This window comes from Rhizomucor pusillus, assembly GCF_041956525.1.
Source record: "Rhizomucor pusillus strain CBS 183.67 unplaced genomic scaffold VTP01scaffold_8, whole genome shotgun sequence".
In the NCBI taxonomy this organism is placed as follows: Eukaryota; Fungi; Mucoromycota; class Mucoromycetes; order Mucorales; family Lichtheimiaceae; genus Rhizomucor; species Rhizomucor pusillus.
This window is the reverse complement of record NW_027192150.1, coordinates 150442-161575: the sequence shown is the minus strand read 5'-3', so window position 1 is coordinate 161575 and position 11134 is coordinate 150442. Positions and strand designations below refer to the sequence as shown.

The window sequence follows — 11134 nt, the reverse complement described above, 5'->3', positions numbered from 1 at the left end:
GAAAGCCATTATGGTAATGGTAATGGCAACAACGTAAAGTAGAGAAAATTTGACTTTTCAGAAACTGCTCATGCTTAGACATCGATGTTCATAAAGTGTACAATGTCATATATACATGATAGATCTTAATCAACGGTTCATACTTTTAGGCTCTGCTGTTACCAATAAACATATTCGCTTTTCCGGTAATCAGTGCCACTGAACGTTATTTTATGTTCTGTTGCATGATGATCTCGCCAGAAATTATGGATGTCGTCGAAGCATTCTGCCAAATCTTCCTCCGCACACTTGAACATGTTATTGATGCGCAATTATGAAATGTAAGATGCCGTGTCCACCAGGAGTTTGTGCAGGATGTTGATAAGTCGATGGCATCCTCCTGAGAGGGAGCTCCTCGTCGGATAGTCTTGCGGAGGAAGTAATCCAACGGGTGAAGGATACCAGACAGGCGGAATTGATAAACTGCTATTCTTCTTCCATCGTTTTAACTCTGCAATCAATAGTCGTAGCCAGCCCAAATGGTAGTATTCTTTGGCTGAGACCTGCCGGATCTGATAGGTGCTTGTACCATGCCCATCAACGGCCACATAAGGGGAGCTATATCCAGGGTCACATGCCCAAAGCTTAAATGTTGTCTTCGTTTCTTCTGGCGAGAAATCTTCGAGATCGAGATTTATCATAGACTGTTCCTTATTCTTGCATACGAAACTTACGGCGTACCCGTCCGTCTGCACGATGTTTGCAAAGAGTACGTCATCAACACCTCGAGAAGTTCTTTCTTGAGATGAATCCAGATTGTAACAGTTAGATGCTGTTCATACATAGCATTCATTTCGCTAACAGCACCAATGATAAGTTCGCCTCTTTGGTATCGTTGACCTCAATATTCGCTGATAAACATCCAAATGTCTTCAACATCCTCAATTGTTTCTGACGGTGTGGTTGTTTGGTTTAAATATACCAGCGATCAATCCTTTCGCTTGGAAAATTAAAAAATGAAAAAGCAAACATTGCATTATTATGGACTAACCAGTGTCAGTGATGCTAGGAATTTATTGTCATTGTTTTCTGCAATAAGCTTAAAATAAGCTTTATAAAAACGTGCTATGCACCGAAAAGCAACCCCAGATCATGATGCTGCCTCCATCATGCCGGTACATTTGCTGCAGTGTGCTCTCTTCTCCTTGGGGTCAACCCAGGTATAGTCGGCACTGTCTGAAACGAGACGGTTCATCTTGATTTCGTCCGGGAAGATAACCTTTTTCCAGTCTTCAGGGGACCACTGGCAATATCTACGTGCCTAGCGCAAACGCAACAGATGACGGACCTTGGTCAACGGGACGGTCTTTCGTTTATGTCGAGACTTGACGCTGGACTTCCGATAATGTCTCGCAACGTCCGTACGACTAACGGATACATGGTTTTCGGCACCAAGTCGTTGCATTGCCTCTGTAGCGTTTGGATCCAATGCCAGCCTGATCCGTCGGATCAAGTTGCATTTGATTGTTTTGTTCTTGATTACTGGCTTGCATCCAGCCTTATGGCTTCGCGCGTAGCATGATTTTCAAATCCTTCGCGATATCACGGGAAGACTTTTTATTCTGCATAGCTTGGAGGATTTGGTAGGAATGCTGTCAAGCTGATCGCGCGAGATTCGTTTGGGGATGGCGCGTAATGACGTTCGAGATGTCGACAGAAGAGGGAATCCAAGCGCCGAATCAACTTGACATTTATTCTCGTCTCTAGGAGTTCTGCATTAATTACAGCAACATATGCCGCCATAGAAACGCACACAAGATCATATAGACCTATAAAATTATAACGATCGTAAAGAGCATTATCTGAGCTTCCTAATGATCAGAAAAGTAGCTATAATTGCTTAGTGGAAATGCTGTCAAAAAGAGCAATACTTTGTGGGAAGAATTTTATTGGACGATCATCGCGTCATTTTCTAGATTTGTCATCTCCCCCACAAGAAAAAGGGCATATATATTTCGCTCTTATACACCACCACCGTTCTCGCATTGAGTAACATGAGAGTGTTTTCCCGGCTGCAGAGACCGTTAGGTCCTATGACGGTGCTGATACGTCCCGCGGTACAAAGTACGTTGCTCTAGTCAGACGTTCTTGCTTCGCGTGTTCTGACAGCAAAACCTTACCTTATATTAGCTGCTGCTCGCAGATACCAAAGCACGGTGGCACAGTCAATATGCATTCCAGACAATAATGCAAAGAACAACTCCTCGTCGAAATCTTCCTCCTCCTCTAATCCGCCTCTTTCCTTCCCTTGCATTGACAAGTTAAATTCTCGAACAGCCGAGCTTGACAACGGACCGGAGCCAAGCTACGACAAGGTCGTTACGGGCTACGAGACGTTCGAATACCCTCACCCTTTCCTTCTCGACCACGGAGGCATTTTACCAAAGTTTAAGATTGCATATGAAACTTGGGGAAAACTGAATGAAAAACGAGACAATGCGATTTTAATCCACACCGGTTTGTCGGCTTCCTCGCACGCTAAATCGCACGCAAAGAACATGAAACCTGGATGGTGGGAAGAGTTCATCGGTCCTGGTTCATACATTGACACAAACAAATTCTTCGTTATCTGTACGAACGTCATCGGCGGATGCTATGGCTCTACCGGACCCAGCTCGATTGATCCAGCTGATGGCGAGCGGTACGCGACGAGATTCCCTATCATCACCATATTTGATATGGTCCGTGCTCAATTCTTGCTTCTGGATCACCTTGGAATCGAAAAATTGCATGCAAGTGTAGGAAGCAGTATGGGTGGAATGCAGGTAAATCGTGATCTGCTGTAGCAAGCGACTTTCCTGTATATAACTCGAACATATATTTGATTCTAGTCAATTGCTGCGGCCCATCTGTTCCCTGATCGTATAAAGAGACTCGTCAGCGTATCAGCATGTGCCCGCTCTCATCCATACTCTATTGCATTGCGACATACCCAACGGCAAGGTAGACAATGATCATGAGAGATATCCGTGCATATTTCGGTAACTAAACGCGAATTTGCAGTGTTGATGGCAGACCCGAACTGGAACAAAGGATTCTATTACAAGGGCGTTCCTCCACACATTGGCATGAAGCTTGCTCGAGAAATTGCGACCATCAGGTACGATATTCAAGCATATATTGTTCTACTACAGTGAAGACTAAGCGAGTTATCTGTCTAGCTATCGATCAGGACCAGAGTGGGAGCTTCGGTTTGGAAGAAAGCGGGCACAGGAAAACCAAACACCAGCCTTGTGTCCTGATTTCTTGATCGAGACGTACCTTGACCATCAGGGAGAGCGTTTCTGCCTGCAATATGATGCCAATTCTCTCTTGTACATTTCAAAAGCGATGGATATCTTCGACATGTCTCGGTCTGCGACGGATGCTTTAGCGGAACAGCGACGACGCAACGCGCACAAGATTGATCAGATCCTCCACAAGCAACAAACTATTAACCAGCAGTCCGCGCTCGAAATGCATGATGCCGCGGTCGTCGAACCTCCGGAAACAAAGAAAACGCGACCAGCGCTGACTTCCTTGTCGCAAACTGATCCAGCTGTTCAGGACCTGATTGACGGCATGAAAGGCATTAAAATGCCAACGTTGGTACTGGGCGCGCAGTCGGATATCCTCTTCCCTGTGTGGCAGCAGAAGGAAATTGCTGAATGCTTGCGAGCAAGCGGCAACAAGCACGTGACATATTATGAATTGGATGCCATGTTCGGTCACGATACCTTTTTAATTGACCGTGTTAGCGTTGGCGGCGCCATTAAAGGCCATTTAGAACTTTTGGAATAAGAGAGTAGGAATCGACGAATCTGTAAATATACATGTGATTGCCTGTATTTCTCTGTCGAGTGATAGTATTGAATGCTTTGGACTATGTAGAACGTGACTACTACTGCTATGCATATCTTAAAATCAGTACATTTAGGTTTTGCCACTGCAAACAAATTTTGGAGGAATTTGCTTGAGATAATTGCTTTCAATTATGGAGTATTATGAAGGCCGTTCGTGGTCTGAAACTCAGGGACACCCGCATTATATGAATATATTTGGCTTGTCAATGGTATCCTCCTTATCCGTTAGTGAAAGGCGAAAGCCGCAACACAAAACTGCACTCTAACAGTGGAATGATTTAAAGCACTGCAAAAGCTTGTAGATGGAAAGTTGGGAATAATTTCTATTTGCTAATAGCTGAATGAATGCGTTCAACTAGCAACCAAGAGGGCATCGCAGACTCACGTGCAAGGAGCTTATCAGGACCTCATATCACAAACAATGAAAATAGGTAACGAAAACCGTAGAGTAATTTGGAAACCTGCAAACAGGAGATCCGTTGATCGCGCTGCAGCCTACGGATTCATATCTTGGTCTTTTCTCAAGGGCAAAACTACAGAATGGATATGACAGGTACGTAAAAGGATTCGTCCATGAACCCAAACATAGACAAAGACCAAGTGCAAAATGTCCCATTCCAGGCGCAGAATTTGAAGAAAAAAACTAGGTAGCAACGTCGATTTTCTATATGGATTTACAATGACTATGGCTCCATTGCATGAAATTCGGTAGCGTAAGAAAATATATAAACCTTTCTACAAAGCATGCTAGTGTTTTTGAAGCGTTTCTAATATATCTGGGGTCAAGCACTGCAATTGCGATCTTATAATCCTCTGTTACTTACAGCCCATCTAATAACTCTGGACAGCTCCATCACTGTCCTCTCGTTAGAGCCTGCAGTCGCCCCGTTGGTCTCCATGTATAGACGGAGAATTCGCCGAATTTGTATAGCGGCATTGATATCTCGATTAAAGACCTTAAGAACGTGACCCACTTCAAGTTAGTCACCATCGGTGCATATACTAACATTTCATCATAGGCTTACTGTTCGGCGTCCATCGTGGTTGAGGCATACTTTTAGCCCGTACACTTCTTGACCTTTGAATGTATGAGATTTGCTCTCTTTCCAAAGGTGCAAAGGAAGGCTTATCCGATAGTATCAGTCTCGCATCCGGGCATTCGCTCGATGGATCCTCATCTTTGCACGCAAGCTTTTTCCTTCCTCTTCCATTGTTCAACCCCGCCAGAGAACGGAATCTTGTCTTCCTATTATCCGCCCAAATGGTTAGTCAATTCACTTCGTAGCAGCCAAAACAGTTGAGTACGTACTTGTGTTCGCATTGAAAACTATTCATGTCTCTGCATGGAATTAGTTCGTTGTTGTCGAATGCGCATGTAATGCTGGTCTTGTATTCGTCGACAAAGTCGACCAACACGTGTCGTGCCAGATTCTTCGCGAAAAGCTATGTATCATGATTTTTCAATTTGTTAGATGAATGCAGTGCCTGCTTACGTAGCCCAACATACCCACTGTGGTAATGGACTGAATGTCTTCATATGAGGAATGTTGGCGCTTCCCAAAGCTATAATGCACGGTCGATGGTCTCTCTCCCAGCCGTTCGCTGAAGCTATCCTTCTCTCGAGTCTTCGAGCGAGTTTCCGGTCTCGCTTGCTAGTTGTATGGATAAATTTTATATGCGAACGCTAGATACCAATTTTGTAATCAGCTTCCAAATAGACCAACATGACTTACAGGCATGTTTGCTGGAGTATGTCCCAATAATTCCTGTATAATGGCCGCTTGAACAGACTGCCTTGCCGAATGCAAGGTTTGACGATGCTATCTATGTTTGAAACGACTGTTGAATGTCAACAAGCTACACAAATCCGTAAGTAACTATTGGATCATATTTGTACATAACATGCCCAAACTAGAGCAGGTTTTACTACTTTCTGATGGCAGTGGCTCAATGTTGTGATATAGTCTTGAAATTCGAGAAACGTCGGAACGCTGGGTGGATGCTGCTGTAATTGCTCGTATTCCATTTCGATATTGGATTTTCACGATCCTTATTTTCTTGTAATTTGTTCCTATTTACTTGAGTCTGATGCTTTAAGCAGCGCAGTTAGCTTCAACGAATTGAAACATGATTAGATAGTTATGTGTTTCTACTTACTGATAAAACCGGCCTGGAATTTCGATGATATTGTTGCGAGCAATTGGCTGCTCGTCGGAGACGCCAGTTATAAAGGTCCTTTTTCCTAACCACGACAGATCGTAAAGTATGCCTCTCTCGAAATTCGGTATCGAAGCTTACCCGGATCAATGCCGACGATTCGGCTATTCTGAAGGTGGATGGCATCGAGACCCTGAGGCCGTTTAGATAAGTGATATATCCCTGTTTGCCAAGCTCCTACGTCCATGTCTCTAAGGAGCTTTTGTAATTCGTTTCTGGTTGCGGGATATTCCTCTGCCACGATAAGTATTAGCTGCTGCAACATCAACTGTTTTAACAAATTATTTTTACCTCCATTGTTCGTCTTGGGTCTCTCGAATAAAGCGTGGGCAGTGTAACCGTCGGTTCTTATGAAGAATGCAAATCTAATCGGTGAACCTGCAAGGTTCTCTGCTGTAGAGGCATGTAAATATCTTAGCGCTTGAAACGATCAGATATCAAAAAGACGTATACCTGATGCTCCATACCACCATCGACGGCGCTGGATATGATCGATGTCCATAATATCTTCCCAGAATTCCTGTTTGCGGACCAGGGATCGATGATCTTGTTCGAAATTCGGCAAGGAGACGAATCTATGGTTCGCAGTTATTAACCTCGGCGGGAATGCCTGGCTTCTGTCCTGTAGGAACGACGATCGCAGTAACGCCCATAGACATCTTGTATCAATGTCAAAGAACCTGATCTGCTGGCTTCCCAGGGGGAACAGGGACCAGGTTCTTCCTTCGATTGCATGTACTACTTCCGATAACCAGCGACTAAAACGAGTGACACCAATTAAGAATTGTGTCGTTATCCCTCTGGAGCGTCCTTGGCTGTAGGCAATTAGGTCAATTTCAGTCAAATGTCTTCATATTGCTGATGCATTTCCCTAAACCTTTATGGATTAATAATTGAACTAATAAAAATACATCCTGTATTTTGGTACATACATGTATGCATCTTGTAAATCGATATAATCGTCGAATTCTGCAGGTGGTGTGGCGGAATGATTCATTATGCTTGCGGTCCACTGTTTAGCTACAAGTAAGATTAATACACTATCATCAATGATAGAAAGTCATGCGTTACCAATCGCGTGTTCTGTGCCAGGAAAGAGATCTCCGTAGTTGTCACGTATAATTTCGCAATATTTTTCACATGTGTTTTGCATATAACGAGGAATATTTCTGGTGATATGCTCTTTTACGTCTGCAGACATTTATAATATAAGCAACTAGTTTTATGTGCGAAATATATGCAGATATTACTTTGCAAAACTTGTCGAGCGTACCGGTCTGCGAGAACACTTTTAAGTGTATTATCCATGTTTGGAATGTCATATAGCGGTGCTAAATCTAGCCATCAGCATTTTATTGCAGCTCCATGTCAAATATCGTTCACAAACCACCGTTATCAGGTTGCCTCCGACATTGTTGGAAGGAACTGAAAGTTGTGTGCAAATCGTCGACCCATGCAGGACTTCGACGGCTGGATGGCTGGGTTGGATGGCGGTGAGTTCCAAAGCTTATCAAGGCATGTACTTAAGCATCCTTACGAGGTCTTCCACGTCGTGATCGATGAGCACACCGCACAATCGGTAGCACGTTGCGAAGAAAGTCTGGGATGTAAATGGCGATCAACTGAAAAGTCGTTTGGATTATCCAAATATTTTCGTATATGAAGGTTTGCCAGATTCCAAGCATCGCACATGTACAAGGTATTACCTTTTGCCACTTGAACAAATGTATCCTATATACTCTGTTCATACGAAATAAATGTACTGCAAATCAAATATCGACGTACTATCAAGTGATGATACTGTGGCCTTAGAAGTGGCTTTAAGCTACAGGTGCGGGTGACATCCCGAGTTCCGTCACCGAAGCTGTATCCATATCCCTTACAGGATTTGGAGGTTCGTGATATACTCTTTTTCTTGGTATTCATATGCTTAGGTTCTCTTTTGAGGATATTCATTATAAAGAAGGTGAACGGGGAAGAGACGCGTAAAATTTCAAGCAAAGACCTTGTCAACTTTTTGCGCGTCTTTACGGCTATCCTTTTGACCTCTCCGCTGTGTCATGATTTCAAAGTTGATTTGATTCAAAAACATAATACAAGAGATTAATTTTATACACTCCGGCAAGTAGTTGTTGGACAGAGCATCGCTCCTTACGAAACAAGAAGAAATGCTGAGATACATAAAGCAACTTTTGATATTCCACAGAAAGCTGTGGAGCGCGTATGCAAGCGATGGGCATCCAGAAGTCGCTCAATATCACAGTTTATACGACGAAATATGTTCCAGTTCGTCATTCTACCAGACTGTCTTACAGTGCTATTAGAAAATGTTTGGACTTCTCACACTCTTATTCGCTGAATTGACCACAGACGCTTTAGGTCCGTCGGTTTCCGTCGGTTTTTTGGAAAGGAAAAGCAAGAACAAAGCAGACAAGATTGCTGAATTCCAATTTCACACCAGAAAAAAGATGGGATCGACGAAATGGTGTCACCACGCCTTTGCTCCCCCTCTCTTCCTCTTTCCTTAGAAGCTGATGCAGCAGCCGACCACTGACATTGCCGGCTTTCCAGAGCAACCATCACCAGCATATCTCTCACAAAGACGAACAAGTATACCAGACGGCGCTGAGACCGGTGAGAAGAACCGGCTGTCAATGCTCCTCACCGGCCATACCTTGACGCCATGGAGAAGCGCTGACAGTCTTGTCCCAGGCAAACCTGGAAACCCTTCCTCCACCACTGAAAAGAGACGCTCGCTCCGTCGCTCCAAAGATTTGTCAGCACAGGGTGAAGACCACGACGCAACGAGCGGTATTGCACGGCGCATACGCAAGTTCTCCTTCTCAAAAAACCCATCCACACCATCAACCCCCCGCCCACCACCTCCACCACCAATTCAATATACCAACGACGTTGTCATGACAAATACAATCAACAAAGACTACGACCCTGCAACGGGCAACAAAGTTATCAACAAATACATGATCATTAGAGAAATTGGAAGAGGAGTGCATGGAAAAGTGAAATTGGCAGAGGATATTGAAACAGGAGAGCTTGTGGTATGATTTTATTTTGTTTTCTCTGCTAATAGCTACCATTCACGACAGCAAATTAAACTCGTTCTTTTTCCTTTTAGGCTATCAAGATTGTCGATAAGCGGACCCGGCGACGGCAGCTAGGATACAGCCTACTCCGCGGCAACAGTCAACAGCATGTGCGAGGTGGCCTCGATAACTTGAAGAAAATTGCAGATCTGCCCCAGTACAGAGAGAATGAACAGAAAATACGGAGAGAAATTGCAATCCTTAAAAAGTGCGCTCATCCCCACGTTGTCAAATTGCGCGAAGTCATTGATGATCCTGCCAGTCGAAAAATTTATATGGGTATGTTCTATTTCCTTTTTACATTGCAGATTTTACTCATATACTAGCTTTGCTTAGCGCTGGAATACATGGAAGGTGGAGAGATCGAGTGGCGTGACGAGAATGAGATGCCAGTACTTACTCTTGACGAAACTCGCGCTGTGTTCCGAGACGTCGTGAGCGGCCTGGATTATCTGCACTATCAAGGCATTATTCATCGTGATATCAAACCAGCTAACTTGTTGCTTAGTGTCGACCACATTGTCAAAATTTCAGATTTTGGAGTTTCATATTTCAACGAGTTACTAGCTGGCGATGAATCTGTAGCAATGGCTCACAGATCAGATGAAAACTGTCACCGAATCGATCGGGAGCTTGCGGAAACAGCCGGCACTCCCGCTTTTTTCGCGCCAGAACTTTGTTCAGCTGGAGATACACCACTTAGTCCCACCTTTGACGTCAACGGCGATGGAAACGATCATCATATTCAAAGTCACACAGAACAGCAACCACATAATCATCAGCGACCACGTATCACAAAAGCCATTGATGTATGGGCACTGGGCGTCACATTATATTGCTTGGTTTTTGGACGATGCCCCTTCACAGCAGCTACCGAGTTTGAACTTTTCGACGTAATTCCTAACGAGCCACTCAAATTTCCAGACCCAGAGGAAATTGGATTCGATATACCAGAAGAGCTTAAAGACCTTTTACGAAAGCTGCTGACCAAAAATCCCGAGGAGCGCATAACCTTGGAAGATGTAAAGGTAACAAGAAGGATCTTCAATGTTTATTTGCAGATTATACTAAAATGATTTACAGCATCATCCATGGGTTATCGAGGATTTACAGGAGCCACAAGCATGGTGGGACGAAGCGGACCCGCGGCGATACAAGGCTGTGGAAGTTACAGATGAAGAAGTCACTCACGCGGTGACCATCATGGTACGCGTTTCCTGATTTGAATCTGCAATACATATATTGAGTGATATGTATCTATTAGGATCGTTTGCGTAAATCGATTCAAAAGTTATCATCCTCTTTGTCTAGTTTGACACACGGTCTTACTCGTCGAAGATCCAAGAGTGTAACCGTCTCGCAGCTAGATAGGAACGCCGGTAATAACAAGAATGGTAAAATTAATGAAACGCACGCCGACCCAAATAACCAGCAACCACCACCTCCATCACGCCGAGTATCCCATCAACCCGTCCCATTATCTCCAAGACGAACATCCCACCAGCATCTTGCTCAGCCAAACTTTGAACCGCTGATGCATGGAAAGCCCTCATATTCCACGTCACTGCTTCCGTATCCTGCCCATAACCAACATGACTACAACACCCCTTTAGCTTCACCTGTTTTTCCCAGATACCAAGATCGTCCTAGTTCCTGCCTTTCTGACGACATGTCATACAGCCATCAGCATGATTTCTATCCAGATATTCAAGAATATGACGAGGACGAGAGCGACCACGGACGTCCAAAACTGGACAGGCAAGCATCTACTGCATCCTCGTCATCCGGATTGGCTATAACCATCAGTCGATACCGCGGTGGACTGACGCCGAAACTACCTCAGTCAACACATTCTTCATTGAAAAAGTAAAAAAGAAAAAGGAAACGGAACCAAAACAAACTTGTTTCTTCTCTAATTCATTCATACACAAA

At 44.1% G+C, this 11134-nt stretch overlaps 5 protein-coding genes across 5 annotated transcripts; 3 read left to right on the top strand and 2 right to left on the bottom strand.

The window, feature by feature from the left end:
* Positions 1-311: 311 nt before the first annotated feature.
* On the bottom strand, positions 312-1444 carry VTP01DRAFT_10038 (uncharacterized protein; the record flags this gene model as incomplete). Its single annotated transcript, XM_069378356.1, has 3 exons — positions 312-811; positions 1159-1282; positions 1328-1444. 3 exons carry the CDS (start codon positions 1442-1444, stop codon positions 312-314), a joined length of 741 nt encoding a protein of 246 aa, XP_069239463.1.
* A 628-nt stretch (positions 1445-2072) lies between these two features.
* Positions 2073-3819, top strand: VTP01DRAFT_10037 (uncharacterized protein; the record flags this gene model as incomplete). The annotated part of the gene is made up of 5 exons (XM_069378355.1): positions 2073-2103; positions 2170-2804; positions 2871-2982; positions 3043-3139; positions 3201-3819. The coding sequence occupies 5 exons, from the start codon at positions 2073-2075 to the stop codon at positions 3817-3819; spliced, it is 1494 nt and encodes a 497-aa protein (XP_069239462.1).
* A 1010-nt stretch (positions 3820-4829) lies between these two features.
* On the bottom strand, positions 4830-7299 carry VTP01DRAFT_10036 (uncharacterized protein; the record flags this gene model as incomplete). Its single annotated transcript, XM_069378354.1, has 13 exons — positions 4830-4837; positions 4907-5127; positions 5191-5324; positions 5389-5489; positions 5615-5705; positions 5788-5872; positions 5961-5972; positions 6039-6123; positions 6180-6332; positions 6390-6491; positions 6552-6913; positions 7010-7118; positions 7170-7299. 13 exons carry the CDS (start codon positions 7297-7299, stop codon positions 4830-4832), a joined length of 1593 nt encoding a protein of 530 aa, XP_069239461.1.
* Positions 7300-7551: 252 nt separating this feature from the next.
* On the top strand, positions 7552-8000 carry VTP01DRAFT_10035 (uncharacterized protein; the record flags this gene model as incomplete). Its single annotated transcript, XM_069378353.1, has 2 exons — positions 7552-7705; positions 7930-8000. The coding sequence occupies 2 exons, from the start codon at positions 7552-7554 to the stop codon at positions 7998-8000; spliced, it is 225 nt and encodes a 74-aa protein (XP_069239460.1).
* A 632-nt stretch (positions 8001-8632) lies between these two features.
* Positions 8633-11072, top strand: VTP01DRAFT_10034 (uncharacterized protein; the record flags this gene model as incomplete). Its single annotated transcript, XM_069378352.1, has 5 exons — positions 8633-9157; positions 9235-9481; positions 9539-10230; positions 10286-10408; positions 10467-11072. 5 exons carry the CDS (start codon positions 8633-8635, stop codon positions 11070-11072), a joined length of 2193 nt encoding a protein of 730 aa, XP_069239459.1.
* Between the last annotated feature and the right edge of the window lie 62 nt (positions 11073-11134).